The 21,651-nt window shown below is 32.4% G+C and overlaps 1 protein-coding gene across 2 annotated transcripts; it reads left to right on the top strand.

Moving 5' to 3' along the window:
- The first annotated feature begins 14,495 nt into the window (after positions 1 to 14,495).
- Positions 14,496 to 16,134, top strand: LOC149206409 (cysteine-rich repeat secretory protein 38-like). Of its 2 annotated transcripts, none has more exons than XM_089393714.1 (2): positions 14,496 to 15,578; positions 15,667 to 16,134. In XM_089393714.1, exons 1-2 carry the CDS (start codon positions 14,723 to 14,725, stop codon positions 15,810 to 15,812), a joined length of 1,002 nt encoding a protein of 333 aa, XP_089249840.1. In that variant the 5' UTR covers positions 14,496 to 14,722; the 3' UTR covers positions 15,813 to 16,134. The 2 variants fall into 2 exon arrangements, with proteins under 2 accessions (XP_089249840.1, XP_089249841.1); XM_089393715.1 differs by having other exon boundaries at positions 15,673 to 16,130.
- The last annotated feature ends 5,517 nt before the right edge of the window (positions 16,135 to 21,651 follow it).

The raw sequence follows: 21,651 nt of genomic DNA, 5'->3' as shown, positions 1-21,651 counted from the left end.
CATGCATATGAAAGATAGGCCATGATTCATCCAAATTAAGGTTTTTATACTTGCATCCCAAATTTTCTTGTGAATATGCCATCGTATTCCCCTCCCAATGAGTACGCTAAATAATAATATAATCGAACTTTGAGATCAGAGCTTTGATATTAGAAACCACATCCTCCAAACACCAACTATGCACCTTTTTGTGAACTAGTTGTCCATTTATTTTTTTTTGGATACATTGGATTACAACTCATGAATCTCCATCTAATTGCAGTAATCTAAAACCTTTCCTAATAGCAATGAGTAGGCCTCTATCCACAACTAGGAATTCAGCTAAGTTATTTCTAGCAATCCCATAAGACATCGAGAAAATTTGTAATTGTAAAGAATTTTCATCCCTAAAAATCCCTCCACATTCGACAGTTCTAGGGTTTCCTTTAGAGGCCCCATCAAAACTCAACTTAATGAAGGAGATTGGGTGTGAAGAATAGGAATTTGAAATAGGAGGACGTGTGACTTTCTCCAAAGAGTTTGAGGAAGGGATCATAGAAGGATTAAAATTGAGGTTCTTGAGAATAACCACCTCAAACTCCTCCACCTTCTAGTTATAAGAAATCCAAGGAGATGCAAAGATATTTTCTCGAGTAACAATTTGATGAATTCAATTGTTTTATGTTACATTACATTACTTTATGCTAAAGATATGTAACATAAAGTAACATAATTTAATGTAAACATTTTGACTTGGTCAAAATAAAATAAAAATAAAAATAAAAATATGGTAGAGATGTCTAACTTAATGTAAGATAATGTAATGTAAAAATTTTAACTTGGTCAAAATAAAATAAAAATAATAAGATAACGAAACTAAAATAACCCTATAAAATTTGACCCATGGTATTCACATGGAATATAATCTAATATTAATCACTTGGGTTTTCAATATTAATGTCTTGGATTTATACTATTAATCCCCTTGGTTTATAATATTAATAATGTATTGGGTTTATAATGTAATCCCTTGTTAATCCCTTGGATTTATAATATTAATCTCAATGCTTTATAATATTAATCTCAAGGTTTTATAATATTAATCACTAGGCTATTCAATATTAATGCCTTGGGTTTATAATATTAATAATCCCATAGATTTATAATAATAATCCCAAGGGTTTATATTGTGCTTTATGATGTTAAGGTTTATAATATTCAATTTATTAGGGTTTAATATCACGATCTTTGAATGCTACCGTAATGTGTTAATTGTGACTAACATTATCTCAATGTGATAATCTATCTGACAATAATTGTCGCAATGTTACATGACATTGCAATTTATTCAAGGTCACATTGTCACATTGTAAAATTTGGGTTTAATATTATGGTTTATAATAGTAGATTTCTACTATTGGTGTTTATGATATTATTTTTAATCCTAGGGTTTATAATCCCTTGGTTTTATAATATCAACAATCTCTTGGGTTTATAATATTAATTCCTAATATGTATAATAATATATTTAGATTTATAATCATAGGTTTGATATATTAGTCCTAGGGTTTATAATATTAATCCTAGGATTTAATATTAATCCCTTAGGTTTATTAATGTCTTTCTTTTATAATATTAATCCCAAGGGATTACAATATTAATATCTTAGGTTGTAATAATAATCGCTTAGGTTTTCAATATTAATCCCTTTGGTTTATAATATTAACCCCATCGGTTCATTAATCCCTTTGGCTTATAATATTAATAATCTCTTGTGTTTATTAATCCCCTCGATTTAAAGTATTAATCCCAAGTGTTCATAATATTAATTCCTTGGATTTATAACATTAATAACCCCTTGGGTTTATTAATCCATTGGGTTTATAATATTAGTCCCTTGGTATGTACTACTAATAATCCCTTGATTTTATAATATTATTCGCTTGGGTTTATTGATCCCTTCGGTTTATAGTATCAATCCCTTGGCTTTATAATATTAATCTCAATATTTTATAATATATTTTATAATATTAATCCCAAGTTTTTATAATATTAATCACTTGGGTTTTCAATATTAATGTCGTGGGTTAATAATATTAATCCCTTGGTTTCTAATATTAATAATCTATTTGGTTTATCATATTAATTCCAAGGGTTTATAATGTGGTTCAACTTGTCCTGACGATGAACCACACTTGTTGGTTCGAAACGCGTCGACAAAAGATTAATTATGTGATTTCGCCGAAGATTATCTAAACAATGTTATGGATCACAGAAGTCTAAATTCCTTAATGTTAGGTTTATTAATACGTTAGGTTTATGAATAATAATCCCTTTGGCTTATATTATTTATAATCCCTTATGTTTATTAATCCCCTAAGTTTAAAATAATAGTCCGAAGTGTTTATAATATTATTTCCATGGATTTATAACATTAACAACCCCTTGGGTTTTTTAATCCATTGGGTTTATAATATTAATCCTTTGGGTTTATAATATAAATCCCAAGGGTTTATAATATTAATCCCTTGGTCTATAATGCTAATAATCCCTTGGTTTTATAATATTAATCAATTGGGCTTTCAATATTAATTGCGTGGGTTTATAATATTAATCCCCTTGGTTTCTAATATTAATGATCCCTTGGGTTTATAATGTTAATCCAATTAGTTTATTAGTACCTTGGGTTTATTAATACCTTCAAATTATAATATTAATCCATTGGGTTTATTAATCCAAAGGGTTTATGATATTAATCACTTGGGTTTTAGTATTAATGTCTTTGGTTTATTAATCCTAAGGTTTATAATCCCTTGAGTTTATATTATAAATTCTAGGGTTAAATATTATTCCCCTAGATTTATAGTATTAATCTTTTGGATTTATAATATTAATTCCTAATATGTATAATAATATATTAAAATTTATAAAAATAATTAAATATTAAGATTTACTAATCCCATGAGTTTATAACAATCATAGACTTAATTCATTGTAATAATATTGAGTTTTTATTTTTGATATATATATATATAATTGTTACTATATAGTTTATACTATTTATAAATAATATTGTATCATATTTTTGTTTAATTATATATATATAGAGACCATACATAATGCTGAAAGATAAATAAATAACTAAATACTTTTATTATGTTATATTATGTTATATGTCAATTATAATATAATTTTAATATAATAATCATAAATATATAATTATGCTGGTTATTATTTGTTTACATAAAAATAATAAAAAATTATTATATTTTAATAAGATATAATTTGTAATTATTAATTTAGTTGGTATATATCAACTACATTTACTAATGTGATTATAGATGTACTTTATATAAGTTTATCAGTCTATATTAACCACATTAATAAAGATAATTCTGTTAGTTAAAAAAAATGGAATACCTCTTATATTATTTTTTAACTTCATCATATTATTTATTTATTTTTACAGATATTTTAAATTCTATTGAACTCTAATTATATTCGAAGAGCTTAATGCTAATTCTAATCCTCGTTACTTTATTTTCAATGAACTAAACTGTTCTAAAAGAGAAGCTTAATGCTTCTAATGCTGAAACAACTGCCCAACAAATAATTCTTTCATTAGTTTAGTTCGAATGAAGAAGGGTAACGCCGGAATGGAGGATATGGATAACTCAATGATTCTTTTATATCACTGTGTGGAAAATTGATTCCAATAGTTTTCCAATATAGAGTATCGATGGGCTATTGATGTGCATGATTTATTTTCCCAGTTTGTATTGATGCTAAAGCTGGTCAAAATAATATACAAGAACAGTGATAAGTGACGGTTTTTCTGTAGCAGATTAGGTTTGAACAGCGTCATGGAGATTTGACAAGAAGCAACCTGTTTATTCATCTGCTTCTTCTCTGAGTTTGAGTTGTTTTCTTTCCATCGACATTGCACAAAAGGATCACCAGATAATCTGAGAGAATCCCTAGATGTCTATAGTAAGGCAAAAGAAGTCGTAGCATACACAACAGGGGTTCAGAAGGAAAATAAAGCGCTAGAAGACGCATCCCAACGCAAGTTAGGTGGAGTCACCTAACTTGATTGGTATGATCAACATCACCAGAGTATTATGGCCCTTTTTGCCGTGTAGTTGGAGCAAGGAAATTAGTCACCTCTGCATCCGTCCAAAAGTCACGCACCAAATACTCACAAGTCGAGATGACCCGGCCCTTTTTTGCCGTGTAGTTGGAGCAAGGAAATTAGTCACCTCTGCATCCGTCCAAAAGTCACGCACCAAATACTCACAAGTCGAGCTGACCCGGCCCTTTTTGCCGTGTAGTTGGAGAAAGGAAATTAGTCACCTCTGCATCCGTCCAAAAGTCACGCCCCAAATACTCACGAGTCGAGCTGACCCGGCCCTTTTTGCCGTGTAGTTGGAGCAAGGAAATTAGTCACGTCTGCATCCGTACAAAAGTCACGCACCAAATACTCACAAGTCGAGCTGACCCGGCCCTTTTTTCCGTGTAGTTGGAGCAAGGAAATTAGTCACCTCTGCATCCGTCCAAAAGTCACGCCCCAAATACTCACAAGTCGAGATGACCCGGCCCTTTTTGCCGTCTAGTTGGAGCAGGGAAATTAGTCACCTCTGCATCCGTCCAAAAGTCACGCCCCAAATACTCACAAGTCGAGATGACCCGGCCCTTCTTGCCGTGTAGTTGGAGCAAGGAAATTAGTCACGTCTGCATCCGTCCAAAAGTCACGCCCCAAATACGCACAAGTCGAGCTGACCCGGCCCCTTTTGCCGTGTAGTTGGAGCAAGGAAATTAGTCACCTCTGCATCCGTCCAAAAGTCACGCCCCAAATACTCATCATGAAGAATTACATGGCTCTGGTTCTGTTGATAGGTATGATCAACTGCACCAAGAGTTGACAGAGATTTGATTGGTGAGATACAGTGCACATTTGTCATTGCTTCCTTTATACATTTACTCTCCTGAGCTTGGACATAACTAGAAATTATTTCGCCCGGTAGAAACAAATCACCCAACATTTGATACTAGAATTTCTAGCTTGCACGGAAATTTATCTCTGTGTTTTATGGTGTCGCGTACTGGTTATATATTGTTACCAAGAAATTAAGTAATTACGACATGCCATGGAGAATTAACAGGGGAATTTTAGGGAATTTTTAAACATTGCATATGTAACCCCCAAACTTTTACGACATGCCATGGACAGTTAACAGGGGAATTTTAGGGAATTTTAAACATTGCTTATCAAACCCGAGACTTAAGAAGTGATAAGCCATAACAAGTGACAGGCATACAGTATATGGGAGTTCATTTTGCGGTGTGTGGATCTTTGCTTGTGCGGAGCTTTCTGCACATGGAAAGTTCCCTACAAGAAAAACTTCGCACAAGAAGTATTATCACAAACCATTGTCTATGACAATAAAACACATAACAGTTTGGAATGATATTTAATTTTTTTAAATTCATTTTAATGGGTAAGACATTATTGCAAATGTGATATAATTTTTAGCCCACAATGTATCAATGTTTTGTCTCCATCGACAATAATATTGGTAAGAGCATAACAATGTCAATGTTCTAGCATGGGTAGGAATAATATCACTCAGAAAATTGGTTTTTTCTTCTTTTCTTCTTCTTCTTCTTTTTTTTTTTTTTTCTATAAATTACTTGTGAGGCATAAAGATGGAAAATAGAAGGCCTTCTACCAAGGGAATTATGTCTATTAGAACTCACTCAACCAATTGAAAATGAATTATGTCCATTAGAAGGCTCAACCAACTGAAAATTAGAAATAAAATTTCCATAAAATTGCAAAATTACTTTTGAATTTACAGAAAATAGAAATATTCAAAGTTTTCATGAAACTTTGTTTAAAATTGCAAAATTATTTTGAATTTACAGAAAATAGAAATATTCAAAGTTTACATGAAACATTGGTTAAAATTGGCAAAAACACAGGAAAAAAAAATGCAAAGTCAATGCTATAATCACTGCCATACATGACTAACAATTAGTATAATTATATAAATTAAACAATTGATAAACAATGTATATGTTAAGAATATTTTAAAACGTTATTTAAAGCTTAAATACCTATCATCCATCCACTTAACCATTAACAAACCTTATTCTAAAATAAATAGCATAATTACATATAAATAATGTCTCTTTTTTAATTAATGCCCTCACACACATATATCAAATCTTAATTTAATCCATTACTTATTTTTTCTTTTTAATTAAATACACATTAACATTATTATTATTTAATGTAATATTGTTACTTAATAACATCTCGCTTATTCAATTATAAAATTAAGAAATTATTCTTAATAGATTAATAAATTATCTATCAAGCTAAAAGTCAATAGAACAATATTTATGAGCAATACAACATTTATAAATACGTAGTCATTCCAATTATATAAAAATAATAAAGATTCTATTCAACCTTCCTAAATGACACCAATTAACCAATAATAAATATATTACTATAATATAATATAATATATTATATTAAATTTTAAATATTATAATTTTTAATTATTTTAATTCAATTATTAATTATATAATTATAACTAGTGCACAATATATTAATTATAATCGAATCACTATAAACCTATATAATACATTGTACTAAATTTAATTTCTAACCTATCCATTGATGTATTAAAACAATATGATGATTATGTTATGAATACATTATATGGTAAGATATCCATGTTATATTATCAATGATATAATACTAAAAGTTATTTTATATATTAAAACTGGAATTATTATATATATATAAAATCTAGTTGTATTTATATGAATTGTTGTATTTTTATTATTCTTAATTATATTAATAAATGTGTTTTTAAGTCATTAAATTAAATTTCAAACAGAGAATTTTAATCAATTTTCTATATTACACTAGATAAATCTAATTAATATAATTAAAATTTATGTTATAGGTTATTAAATATAGTTATGTTTAACTTATATATTATTGTATTAATATAAATTAAATGTTGGTAAACATTGATAGACTTAAATTAATTAAATTATGACTTTATTTTAAATGGCTAATATTATTATTAGTTGTAAAAGAATTAATATATAACCTAATCTTATAAACATTTTTAAAAAATATCTAACAAGATTTTTAGCTATAGAGATTTACCCCCACTTTACCATAAAAATTCTTAATTTATAAATAGGCTTTGTTACAATACCATGGGTCAATGGCTTATTGATATGGTATGCACAAAAAATCATAACTCATTTCATTTGAAGGTTATTCATATGGCATTTTTTATTTTTCCAATCTCCGTTATAAAATAGTGGTGAATCTCTACGCTTAATAATCTTGTTAGATGCTCTTTGAAAACTACATATGCCTAATTTATGATTTTTTTATAATAATAATAATAATAATAATAATAATAATAATATAAAAGAAAGTTACAATTTAGTTAACTTGTTTTATCCTTTTTAATCTTGGGAAATGTGAGATGTATCATGAAGTTAGTGTTTTGATGTTTATTATGGATTGATGTTTATCAACATTTACCAACCATTTAATTTATATGGCGGTGTTATTTAATCAATTTAATTAAAAGGACAAAATAGCATAACTAATTTGGAGATAAATTTCAACCATTGATTTGTGAATACTACTAAGAATATTTTAGAATATTTTAAAGAAATTAAATCCCTAAATCTATCTAATAATTATTGATGATTAAAAGATACACATTAACCTTGGTCCTAGCCAATGCCCAAAGGATCAAATCTTTTGAGATGCAAACCTCTTTTGAAGTGTAAAACTTGAAAAAATGTCAGCACCTCCAAAGAGTGATCTCTCTTGATGCCTCATAGATAGTGGTTAAGATGGAACTATACTAGTTACGCACGAGCACATACACACACCATGTTTAATATTTCATTGCTTAAGTTTCATTTCTTAATGTATAAATGAATTTTATGCTTTGAAAATATCCTTGGGCACTTGAATTGTGTAGACTACATAGTTTAAACTTATAATTCCAACAAACTTGAATTTCAAACCATTTCAAGCCAAAATGTAAACAGTGAGACTATTTAAATTATTTTACCCACCAATTTGGCATCTTAACCATAAATCTATGAAATTCTAGTAGGGATCAAATCCCTTGAGTTGAAATCCTATCTTAAAGCCAAAAACTTTAAAAAATATTTGCACCTCTCTCTCTCTCTCTCTCTCTCTCTCTCTCTCTCTATATATATATATATATATATATATATATATACATATATATATATATATAATTGCATTTATGAATAAATAGATACAACTCCCTGAAAAATGACTTGGGCACTTGGATTGTCTTAACTATACATAGCTTAAACTTGCAATTCCAATAAAAATTTGTTGGAATATAAAAAGAATTATCCCAAAAATTATACCTGAAAACCGAAATATAGAATAATAAGACTTAAGTATGTATATACCCATAGGATTTAAGCATGTATATATTATATAAAAAATTAAAAAAATTTAAATTCTCATAAGTAGAACATTTTAAGTAGTCCTCTTATTCTACACTTTAGTTGTTTCTTACATATATTTTTTGGATAATTTTTTCTCACATCTAGGAAATATTTTGTGGACTTGCAAGTTTAAGCTATGTGTAGTTTACATAATCTATGTGCCCAAGGCAATTTGTAAGTGATATATATATATATATATATATATATATATATATATATATATATATATATATATATATATATATATATATATATATATATATATTCAAAGATGTAATTTAAACAATGAAGACATACATAAAGATAGAAGGAGAGTCAATATACATTTATCTTAACCATGGCTATATCAACAGCTAATAGTGAATCTCAAATCCCTTGAGATAGAAATCTTTTTAAATTTTTGCACTCTAAAAGAAGTTTGCGCCTCAAAATATTTAATACTTGATAAAGCCGTGATTAAGTAAATTATAATATAATTAAACTTTTTTTTGCTTGTCAAGTTGTCTTAGTTGATATATATGGGTTTGACCTTTGACTTGAGAAATCGCAACCCAAGGGCATCTAAGCCATCAAAATAACTCGGGGATCACACCAGCCTTCAACACGGCTAGATTTGTGCCCATGGAGTTTTGAACCTATGACCTTCACATCACGGAGTGACTTAGTTGTACAACTCATCCCATCACCATCTATTTTACGCCTCATGAGCCATAATATAATTAATTTAACACAATTTAACATAATATATAATATCTGTATAGTTAATAAAAATATTAATTTTCTCTCTCTAATATTATGGATTATTTACCAAGATAAATTTTAACATATTTAAATTATTAATTCACTTTATTTTTTTAATTATTTAATGTTATTATTTTTAATATAAAAAATATATATAAAAATAATTATATTACATTCATTTATTTTCTATTTATTTTAATGTTTTATTTTTATTATAAGAAAATAAAAATATAAAATATAAAATATAAAAATACATCTTTATGTATGTGTTTTTTTCTCAATATCTTCACATTCATATATACAGTAAGTTTAAATATTCTATAAATTCATAAAATAGTTACATTATGACGAGTGTAGTTTCAAAACTCCATAGGCTGCATTTCTATCAGACTTGTTGGCGAGGTGGTAATGAAAAAAAGATACTAATAAAAACAAAAAGAAGCTAGAGGACCATACATAGTTTTATCAAATTAACCAAAAGAGCCCAAGTATCAAAATGCAACTTATAGTCATCCTTAGTGGTCAAATTGCGTAGAGTTGGGTTGTCTGGACCATTGCCATGTGGAAGGCGAAAGACCTCATGAACATGTGTGTCCATGTGGTCCATTTGGCCTTCAAGCAATGCAACCAATCATGAAGCCTCTTTTTTCTCAATGAAGGGAAACCAAGCAATCCATCATATGCCATTGATTGTGTCAGAGGTCGTTCATAAAAGAAATGGCCTCATTGCAATCATCATGATGGTCATGGACCAACTTCTCCACCAATGTTGTAACCTAGTTTATCTATGCTTCTGAGGAATCAAAGGGTGGAAGTAATTCCACTCACCCAAGTGAGATAACATGTTGCTTCTCCACCTCTACTCGATAATATTACAACTCCACTCGATGTGCTATGCCATGACTGCAAGGACCAATTCCTCTTCGAGCTCTTCCATGTTGGAATTGCATTATGCTCCTACTCGCCCCGAACACAACCCCCTCAACAAGCCCAAACCACTTGTCCCACTATCAATATGGATGAAATTATGGAAGTGCCAGTACTCCTCATCAACTACGAGCCAACTCCAATGAAGGACTTCCAAACCATGGGATACCCCTTAATTCAAGTTTGACCACCTTTCGGCCACCAAGTTGAGTTGAGCCAACAACCCCTCTCGACAAATCCAAACCACCACCATCAACGCCACAAGCCTGGACTACTATCGACGCCTCCCACCTGCATGAGACTCCCTGCCCTTACTTCCGAAATTGAAATCCCATTGCCTCCATGAACTACAAACCCACCACCTCACTGCCCTACCAGATACAAAGGGCTACCGAAGTTGAGGGTACAACCACAATTAAACAGCCACCAACCTTTTCCACCACCCGAACCAATCCCCACCATACTCTATACACCACTATAGAGACACAACCATACCAAAGTAGAAAAAAATGAGGAATGATGCAAGAAAATTTTACATGAACCCTAGAGAGTGAAGAATCATCAGAAATTGACACAGATGCGGCTCACCCAACATGATGAAGCACTTACCCCAATTTTAGAAGCTCGCCCACAACCAGGACTACCCAAAATTAACCAGGGTCCCAAATGATTACCGCTCACACCACCTCTTTGGCATAATTAAATCCATTAGCATCTTAATTATTACTCGTCTTTGAACTCATAAAACGAAGGGCAAGGTAGGGTTGTGATAGATAGCCACCTTGCGCTCCATGTATGAAAATCCCCACCAACATTGGTCTTCTCATTCTTTGACACCAACTATCATAAACCACAACGAACCAGACAACACGAATAACCACAATTTGTTCATAAAACTTCTTATTCCACCTGCCCAAATTAACTCCTCTAAAACGCCTCTACATTTAGTCATCGTGTGGGAGAGGATTAAATGCCACCTCATGATCCCCGGTCTCTTCGTTCATCATCCCATTAGGGATTTAATAATTATATTATATTCATTATATTTTTAAGATGATTATATGTTTTTACATAAATAAATTATTTTATTTTTTAACCATACTCCATGTAAATAGAAGATTTTGTATTAAATTAAAATTTATTTGGTAAATCAAATTATCTTAATTATTTACTACATACTTTAATAAAATAGCTATTTTAATAAAATAATTAGGAAAAAAAAAGTCTATTTTTATTTCTAGAGAAAATAAGTTATGATAAAATAATTAGAAAAGAAAATTATATTTTTATTTCTAGAGAAAATAAGCTAGTAGATGAATTGAGAAGTGAACAATGTCCTTGATGGGTAATGACTTCTTAAGGACTCCATAAATAATAATAAAAAGGAAAAGAAGAGTATAGGAAATTAACCATTGCTTTTTTTTGTATCTTTATGAAGAGTCTTTAGTTCAACCCACTTTGTTATATAGTTTGTGCACAGTAGAACTTACACCTTCTACTTTTATGGGGAATTGATTGGCTCTACCAAATTAAAGATCCACTTTTCGAATGGATCCACCAAAATATGAGGCCGGAGTGACATATTGTAATTATGTATAAGTCGGCCCATTCTCTAACATTTGCCACAACGTTTGACGTATTTCTTGGCATCCCAAAAAATTGTAGGCCATTAATACCTAATGTGCAATACTTTACTTTCAATCTTCAATCTCAAACCTCCTATCCAAAGACTATGTATAGAAAGACCCATTTCAACACCACACTTGATTTTTTTTTATGACAACTTAGGGATGTGTCTTAAGATTCCTTTGTTCCAACCTCTTAATGATATACACATTTATGTAAACTTGGCTGTGAACTTTGTCAATAAAAAATACCAGAAAGAAATAAAAGGATTCAAAACTTTTTATGTTATATGGAAATTTATAGATTAAAGGTTAGGAATGGTATTTGTAGCTAAATATAAAGATTCGGGAAGCCAATTATTAGTGTTAGGTTACAATTTAGCCTTTTTTTCATGTATATTTTTTGGGATAATTTTGTTTAATATTCAATAAAGATTTTTTTGGCATTTTGAGTTTAAGATATGTATAATTTAAATAATACAAATGTTTATTATGGGTTTCAAGGAGTTGTATCTATTTGATTGTTCAAAAGTGCAATTTCATAACGAGAGAAAGAGTATATCTATCTTATGGATGGTTTTACCAAGAGAAAAGAAGGATCAAATCTCTTGAGGTGTGCATTGTCTAAAAAGTTTTAGACCCTAAAATAGATTTGCACTTTAAGAGATTTAATCCCTTTTGGCCCTTCATGAAATCATAGTAAGATCAATCTATATTAGTCTCCATATAAAGTTGACATAAAATTATGTTACTTAGCGTAAACATCAAAATATTTTATTTATGGCAGACAATGAGAGTGAAATATTCTTATTACATATCCTTTATACTTGGTTGTAATATCAACAATGAACTCATATAAGAGGATAAGAGTGAGATTATTGTCTTTTATGCTTTTAATTAAAACTAATCAAATATGATTTTCATTTTTTTATTATGGTGGACATTGTGTTTTCATTTAGAGAATATTTTATTTTAATTTTAAAAAGAACATGTGTCAACTCAAAGTTTGGAAATGAAGGAAATACACAACTCTCATATTTGGCTATAAAATCTGCCTATTAAGAGGTTATTTTTTGAGTTTCTTTATACAATATCCGTTTTCTTTTTTAACCATATATAATATATAGATAACATTCAAATATTTTATTAACATGTTTATTGAAATATTTTATTTATGGATCACATTGTTCACATTAAAATGTTTTCAGTTATTAATATATATTTAAATATTTTATTTATAACCTATATTATTATTATTATTATTATGTCAAATATTCATTTTATTGAATTACACATCTCCTTCTTATTATAAACTAAATAATTGTTTTTAGTTTCAATTACTTCTTTTCTTTATATATATATATATATATATATATAGATAGTTAATTGGGGTTATCTTGGGTGGTTTAGTGGATTATTGTGTTTTTGGCTCAAAACCCTGCTAGTGACATGTTGAGTTATAATATCTGGATACATATTGTTGTATTGACTTCGAGCTTTGTAAACTCTTAAGAGGATACATATGTGGAACTATCCTGGTACAAACAACCTCACTCTATCCCTTGGGATATATATAGTTTTTTATCTCTAAATTGATATTGAAATAAATTAGTTAACATAAATATTAGTCAAACATTTATAGAAAGCATAGTAATTATGCATCATCATTCTCAAAAGTGAAAATATAATAATTTTTATCTTTATTTTTAATTAACTTATGTCTGTTTAATGTTGGTATAAAATTATGTTACTTCATATGAAAATATAGATATTGTATTTATGTCTAGTAGTGAAAGTGGAATATTTTTACCACATCTTCATATTTATTTTTGTTTTTAATTATAATAAATATTGTCAACTAAAATTGAGGCATCCCTATTCTAAAATAGCATGCCTATTAACTATATATATCATAAATAAGTATTTTGATCCCTATCATAAATATATATTTATTAACATTTACCAACCATTTAATTTATATAACTAAACTATTTTACTTATATTTTTTTATAAAAACATATTATTATTATATTTTCAACAAATTTATATTTGTTCTCATTTTTTACTTTTATAAATAAGATTTTAAAAAATCCCATTTATTATATTTATATTTACTTATAAATAAATATATTTAAACCAGTTTTAACTTACAGTACGGTAAACCTACGTCCATAAGGATTGAAAGGAACGTTCTTTCATCATTCAAAAACATCTACCACACATGAACAAAAATTATCAACCCAATTATTATATTTATATTTGCTTATAAATAAATAAGCTTCACCCATTCTTAACTTACACTACGTTAAACCTAGGTCCATAAGGATTGAAGGGAACGTTATTTGATCATTCAAAATTATCAACAAAAAAGATCAACCTCACCTAGCTCCATCAGGACTGAAAGAAACCGCGTTCTTTGATCATTCAAAGTTATGAATTACAAATGAACAAAAATTGTCAACCTCACATTGAAATATTCTTTACAAAAATGATCAACCTCACCTAGCTCCATCAGGACCGAAAGAAACCGCGTTCTTTGATCATTCAAAGTTATGAATTACAAATGAACAAAAATTGTCAACCTCACATTGAAATATTCTTTTCAAACATGTCCCAATATCTTATCCACATCGAACCTTCAAGAAACTCTCATCTAGGGTTAACCGCTTCAACACGGCAGTCTAATCTTTTCTTCCATTTGAACCCGATCTCCTCGAAAATGGTTTGATCGAACCAGCAAAGAGCCCATGGGCCTGCCGAGCCTTACCCTTCTTCGTAAAAGAAACCGTAACCCTTTCAACACGGTACTCCAATCTTCTCTTCCCTTTCGACCGGACCCATCTTCATAAAAGAAAAGCGGCTCTGACAATGTTTCAAGTTTTCCGCAGATTGATTCCAATTACACAGCGGAAATGATTCACTTCGTTTTGACTGCGAAACCCAAATTCTCTGTCTCCTTAATGCTCTTTCTACTAACATTACCATTAACTTTCGATTTCATACACTCATTACCTCCGTCCGATAGTCCTACAGTTTACCAGGCACACCATTGCAGTAACGATAGTATCAGGAATGGAAGTGCTCTGCAAAGGAACTTGAAGGTGGTTATCAATTCAGTGCTTGACAATGTTAACAAGACGGGCTACAGTGAATCAAGTTATGGAGAGAATGGAGATAAGATGTTCGGTTTTACTCAGTGCAGGGGAGATCTGAATGCCTCTGCTTGTCGGGGATGCGTTTCAAAAGCTATAGAGCATTTAGCTGTAGATTGTAATGGAAGTCTCAGTTACGGAAGCGTTCTTCTCAGTGGATGCGTTTTGAGATATGCCACGCACAGGTTCTCTTCTGAATCAAATGCATCCTATTCATCACACGCGTTATTTGCGTTGTGCGATAACATTACAATAAATGGCACAGAGGCAAGGGGTGTCAAGGATTGGAAAACTGCCTCTCTTTTGAGCAGGCTTATCGAGAAAGCTGTGTCCAGTAAGGTGGGTTACAGTACACTAAGTGATTATGGGGTTTATTCTCTGGCTCAATGTTGGACAGAACTTAATATGAGTGGGTGTAATCAGTGCCTAAACAATATGTACAATTATTTGGCTTCCTGTCCAGCTCGTACTAGCCAAGGACTAGCCCACTTCGATAACTGCGTAATTCATTATGACAGCTACAAGTTTTACGATGATGGTGTGCCTCTGTTCTCAGCCCTAAATGGAAGTGGAAATAAAAGTGGTCCTTCTATACCAGCATCAAGGCCAACACAAGGTAATATTGTCATACATATTTATATTACCTTTTGGGAAAATCTCCAAAGCACTTGCTAATTCAGTTTTGTGATGCCAATTATTGTTAGCTGCAGGAAAACGTCTCCCCAGAGTGTTAGGATTGAGCATCGGTGGTGCGGTTGTTGTGGTGGTCTTGCTTGGGTTGGTTGTATTTTGGAAACGGAAAGTTACTAATCCCAGCAACAGGAAACCGCTTCCAGGTAACATGATTTAAAAAAAAATGAATGAGTGAGTTTATAAATCATAGTTTAAAAGAAAGAAAAATGAACCTCTTTTACGGATATTTAAGCATTGCATGCATTTTATGGATTAGAATTAAAATCTATAGTGATGCTTTAAATATTACTCAGCCATGAAATCCATCCCTGCAATATTCGTGAGTTTAAATTTAAAGTTTGAAAGTTTTTTTGTGAGTTTAACAAGTTGTGTTGAGGGTACAAACATACGGGTAAATATAACCCGAAATCTATTGCTAAGTATATTTTTAGAAGTTTACAATCTTTATATTTATGCCAATTCTATAAGGTTTTTGATTTTTAGGACTACTAACTTATGGAAAAATTTTAAGTTGGGACCATTTATAAAGAAGGGGATTTTAAATGTATCTTTAGAAGTTTAAGGTTTGGAAGTATCTGCGAGTTTAAATTTAAAGTTTCAAAGTTTTTGTGAGTTTAACAAGTTGTGTTGAGGGTACAAACATACTGATAAATACAACCTGAAATCTATTGCTAAGTATATCTTTAGAAGTTTACAATCTTTATATTTATGCCAATTCTATAAGGTTTTTTTATTTATATGGCTATTAACTTATGGAAATTTTTTAAGTTGGGACCATTTACAAAGAAGGGGATTTTAAGTATTGGGTCTTTGCTCATATATAAAAAAAATAATTTAAAATCTGCTAATTTTTTACTCAATTGTTTTTTTCTCTAGTCTTTTTTGCGAAGCTGCTAATATTTTTACAATCAAATCAATTGAGTAATAGCATAGATCTCATAATAGCAAGCTAGCAAAACACAACATTTTCTCATACAATCATCAACAAGGACTGGCAATTGCTTCTAGAGTTTATTGTATGACAGATTGGTAGGAGAGAAATAGAAGAATCATTGAACACCTTTCAACCTCAAAAGATTTCATTTGGAAAAGAATTGAGAAAATATAAAAGAACTAGTTCTCGCACAAAACTAGTCTACCTAGGACTAGACTTGCAATGCACAAGAGGCCTCACTTCTTCAAGCCCTTGGCATTTTCGACTTGTTGTGGCCACAACCAACACCCTATAAAACCTACCCTAGTAGCGATTTTGAATGGGTCCCCTAGAAGTTTGATCTTTCACTTCTCTGAATGGTAATTCTCTAAATGATCTGTTTTATCCCAGGGATTTTAACTCTTTGCCAAGTCAAATCTTCAATTCCTAATGGTTAAGTCCCCCTTAATAAATCTCTGCCGCATCATTCATCTATAGCCCTTTCTAGCCCTTCATTCATATCCTTCATTGGGAATTTTCAACCCTCAAAAACCTCCCATTGCATCTTTATTTCTATATCAATTAATTGATAATAGAGATACTCTACAAACATGCATAACTCACCCTTTTCGCTTATCACAATCAACACTAATACATAATGTGCACCACTATACTCCGGACCCGACGGCATTATTAACCACAACACATATTCATTTCGGGTTCGGAGCCCATCGCATATTGCAATCGGCGGGGTCCGAGGCTTGTATATAAAGAACACCACAATCTACCAGACTCGCCAGAATTATTAACCACAATATATGGTGGACCCAATGGGATTATTAACCATAGCACATATATATTTCGGGTCCGACCCATCACAGAGCATAATCGGTAGTGCCCAAAGCTTAAACATGAGGCGCAATGCGATTAGCGGACCCGATGATGATTATAGATCTGGGGGTATATTATTTGAAGTCAGGCCTTATGGTCTGGCCATGGGTTTTCTCGTGTTTTCCTATGTATTCCAATAAAATGTTGGGGTTGGAATTTTCGAAGGAAAATCTGATAGGGGTGATATTGCATGTGATTGCCCATTGTGATGTGCGATTGCGACTCGATCGCATCACAACCTTGGTTGAACTAGGGTCGATTCTTTCACACTCACTCCTTTTGATTTCAATTCGCTTCATCATTTTGTAAAGTTTTAATGAGAACAAGATTTGTTCTTAAGAGTTTCTGCCATATATTTCATAATCATAGAACTAATGTTAATTATCTCTGCAGGCGAGGAGTAAAAGATGCGTGAGCGGATCCGACTAGTTCATATATGCGGATGTGTTTTGTTTAAAGATTCGGCCTTAGGCATTCTCAGTCAGGTTTCCACGTGTTTTCCCGTGTGTTCCGAAAGCGAAGTTTTCTCGAGTTTCATCTTGAAGAGATGACACATAGCCACTCTCTTTTAATCAACATCTATTCATTTCCCCAGGAAATGAAGCGCCCGAGTGGATATGCCTTCTACGTGTCAGGGGTTACACTGACTATTCTATCTTTGTATATTCTGATTTGTATATTGAAAAGAAAAGGGGAGGCGAAAAGTTAAAGGAAGACCTAGGGTCACTTCCTTCGGCATAAGTATTACCTCCAGAGATAGGGGGAGGACATTTTTTGGGCAGAACAACTTTTGATTTATTGTGAATAAAGAAGACTATTTGGGTCATGAAGGAGCCTTTTGTTTCAAATTTATTTTCCTCTGCTTTCATGTGTTTAGAATCAGAATGTTGTTGATGGCATAAAGATAAATTTGTTTTGCTTTGTGCACATTGAGAACATACAGTTCACGGTTATTCCTGGTTATTCAAATATAATTCAATAGCATGCTTAACTCATGAAAGGTTGCTCATTCAAAACTTTATTAGACATCAGTTGCAAGTGTTATTTGTATGGAAAGGAATGTGTGTTCCTGTATAAGTAATTGGATTGCAATTAGGATTTAATACAACCTTGTTCTTATGTGAACCAATAATTGATTCATTTGGACTTGGAATCTATATATGATGTTCAACCTCTTTCTGTTATGCTCCTGTAGGATAGATTAGGATAGTTAGGACTAGCTTAAGTAGTGAGAAGTAGTGTAGATAGGATTTGATACATATAGGTTAGTTGTTTCTTTTGTTGATTTAATTGAAGTCTTCCTTGAGGAAGCAATATCTCAACACCTTTAACAGTTTACAAGATCCTTTAAAACCTGTTGGAGCTAGCCACCCCAAACGAAAGCAAATCTAATTGGGGTCTGTGATCGGGTTAGTTCCCCTTGTTGGTATAGCGAAAATTCACCATGTCAACAAATTGGTGCTAGAAGGAGGGCCTGAACCGCCGTCCACAGCTTTTTATGATTTCATCTATAAATGTCACACATGGATTCAAAAAGATTAATGCATGGATCATAAAGGTTGAAAAGATCCCTCCTCCCATTTGGAAAAGCCTCATTTCGAAGAAGCAAAGGAAGGAAATCTTAGTCTTGTGTTTGGGTCACCCAAGGAAGAGAGACTGTGGGAGTACCCTGTCACTCAGGAACAACCAATCAGAGTACTTACTCATGCTTACGCTCGTTCCCTACCATAGCTTCCTATCATTCAGTCTTTACCTCCGACAGTTGAAAGAAATCCAAGGGTCTATCACATAAACGAAGAGACATCTTTAGCCCCTTCTCTTGAAGATATTGTGCTAGAGTCTTTGCAAAGCATCGACTCTCCTTGGGATGAAATTCCTGAGGATCCCCCTTCTAAAGGCAATCCCTGGCCTGATTTCAAAAATATTAACGAAGAACACCCGGGGGAAACCTTCAACCAGAACCTCCATATCCATAATATGGCTAACGTTCCCCCTCCAGGTGGGAATCCACCTCTACCACCTCCTCCAGGCGGGAATCAACCCCCACCTCCTTCGGGAGCACTCCCTCCTTGGCTTGCATAGGATGCCATAGTGGTACCTGGGTAGCAGCATCCCTTACCCAAGAACGCAGAAATAATATTGCCTAAATTCGACCCTGAGCGGGGAGACACTGCTGATAACAATATTCACTCTTTCTTCCTAGCTATGTGCATGTTGGGGATAACTGATGAGGATGTGGTATGTCACTTGTTCCCTTTTACTCTGATTGGTGCGACCTCCACATGGTACTTTAGCTTGAGAATAGGATCAATCACCTCATGAGGTGCCTTTCAGCAGGCCTTCTTAGACAATTTTGATGATGACAGAACACCTCCGGCCTTAGTTTTAGAACTATCTCGTTTAAAAATGGAAGCCAAAGAAAAGGTTAAGGATTTTAATATCCGGTTCAACACTTTGTTCAATAGAATCCCGACCAATTCTAGACCTACTAATGAGGTGCTCATGGAATTCTACATCACTGCTCTCCCTATCCCTACTGCGATGTGGTTCAAGAGAAGTAACGCAGAAACCTTACAAGGTGCTATAGATGAAGCAATAAAAGTCAAGAATGAAATGATCAGTCTCACAACATGTCGTCATACAATGGAAGGAAACAAAGCCTCTCATTCATACAAGAAGAATAATGCCAGTGATAACAAAGTGGCTGAGGGAAAAGAAAGAGACACCATAGATGTGGAAGGTTTGCATCGGATCATAAAGAAATTTACAAACACAGTCATCGATATGAAAAGGAATTTTGGAGAGAGTGGAGGAAAGTATTACAATAGAAAACCCTTCAAGCCTTTCTATCATAAGAAGATAGAAGGTGGTCATGGTCAACTTGTGTTGCCTGCTCCACCCAATGAAGGGAATCTAATATGGAAGAGCTGACTCTTATCGGGTCTCTCCTTAACAAAGAAGAAACTATAGTGGAGCTAGGGCCAAAACAAGAAAATGAGGAAGAATACCAAGTAGAAGAGCCCTTGGATGAAGAATCTCAAATAAATGTACTGTGGGATTTCTATACAAATGAGAATGATGATGACGACGAAGATAACACGAAAGAAATCCACACTAATGAAATCCACACATGAAGTAAAGGCCATTTGCGGGCGTGATAAAGCCTGTAGACCAAAAAAAGAAAAATGTTGCCTTGTGAAGGCATCTGCTCCCAAAGTTCATGTTGAGAACGGTAGACCTAGTGGTGGGTCCAAGAACACTCTAGTTGCAAACTATCCAGAGAAAGAGAATACATCTTCGACTGCAACAAAGGTGACTCAAAATGGTAAACTCCCACCTCAAAACAATAAAACCAGTACGTTTACTCTACCCTACCCTATTTATAACATTGATTACAACATTGTGGATGATCTTAAGAAATCTAGGGTTAATATCACATACTTCGATTTGTTAAAGTTAACACAACAAAGAGATTTGTTGTTGAAAGCTATGAATGAACGAAATTGCAAATATCCCACCATCCCAAGCAGCCAAACCAAGAAGTTGGTGTCTAGATCTGTCAGTAGCTCCAGTACAGCCCAAACACCATTAGCTATGGAAGCCACTTTGTCAAAAATGAATGGAACACCCCAAGATGTCAGTGCAGCCATGATAGGAAGGAAATCAAAATCCATGACTCCATCTTTCCTTATCACATTTGAAATCTTCAACATGAACGTACACAATTGCTTGGTAGATTCCAGCGCCTCGTCCATTGTTATGCCTTACGCTGTTGCTAAAAGACTTCATGCGATACCCTAGAAAACTGGAACTCGAATTATGGAATTGGACAGAACGAATGTGAAGGTAATTGGGGAATTGAAAGATATGTTGATTAGGATGGCTACCAAACCACAATACTCACAAGACATTGACATAGTGGTAGTCGACATACTCGAGGCTTACGGAATGCTACTTAGAGGCACTGGTCAGCAAAACTCAATGGATATTTCTCAACTGATTGGTCCCAACTCTTGTTGCCTCATAAGGGGAAGGGTAATATGCTGAGAGTTGATCAGGAAAGATACATGAAGTATGTGGTGATGGAATTAAATGGCCCCAATGAACCTGTAATGTTTACCAACACTATCCTTGGGAATTATAGTTTCAATGTTTGTGCCACGGAAACCTATTTTGGAGAATTCCATGCAGA

This window comes from Pinus tabuliformis, chromosome 1_2 (genome assembly GCF_031772625.1).
Source record: "Pinus tabuliformis cultivar Carrire ecotype Pingquan chromosome 1_2, CPIR1, whole genome shotgun sequence".
Classification (NCBI taxonomy): Eukaryota; Viridiplantae; Streptophyta; class Pinopsida; order Pinales; family Pinaceae; genus Pinus; species Pinus tabuliformis.
Note: the sequence above shows the minus strand (reverse complement) of the source record. Positions and strands in the feature narration are given on the sequence as shown.

Bases quoted from the DNA above. Each gene is read 5' to 3' on its own strand.
- LOC149206409 (XM_089393714.1), top strand. From the start codon at position 14,723: ATGATTCACTTCGTTTTGACTGCGAAACCCAAATTCTCTGTCTCCTTA. The intron at 15,579-15,666 runs GTAATATTGTCA...AATTATTGTTAG, and splicing joins AGCATCAAGGCCAACACAAG to CTGCAGGAAAACGTCTCCCC.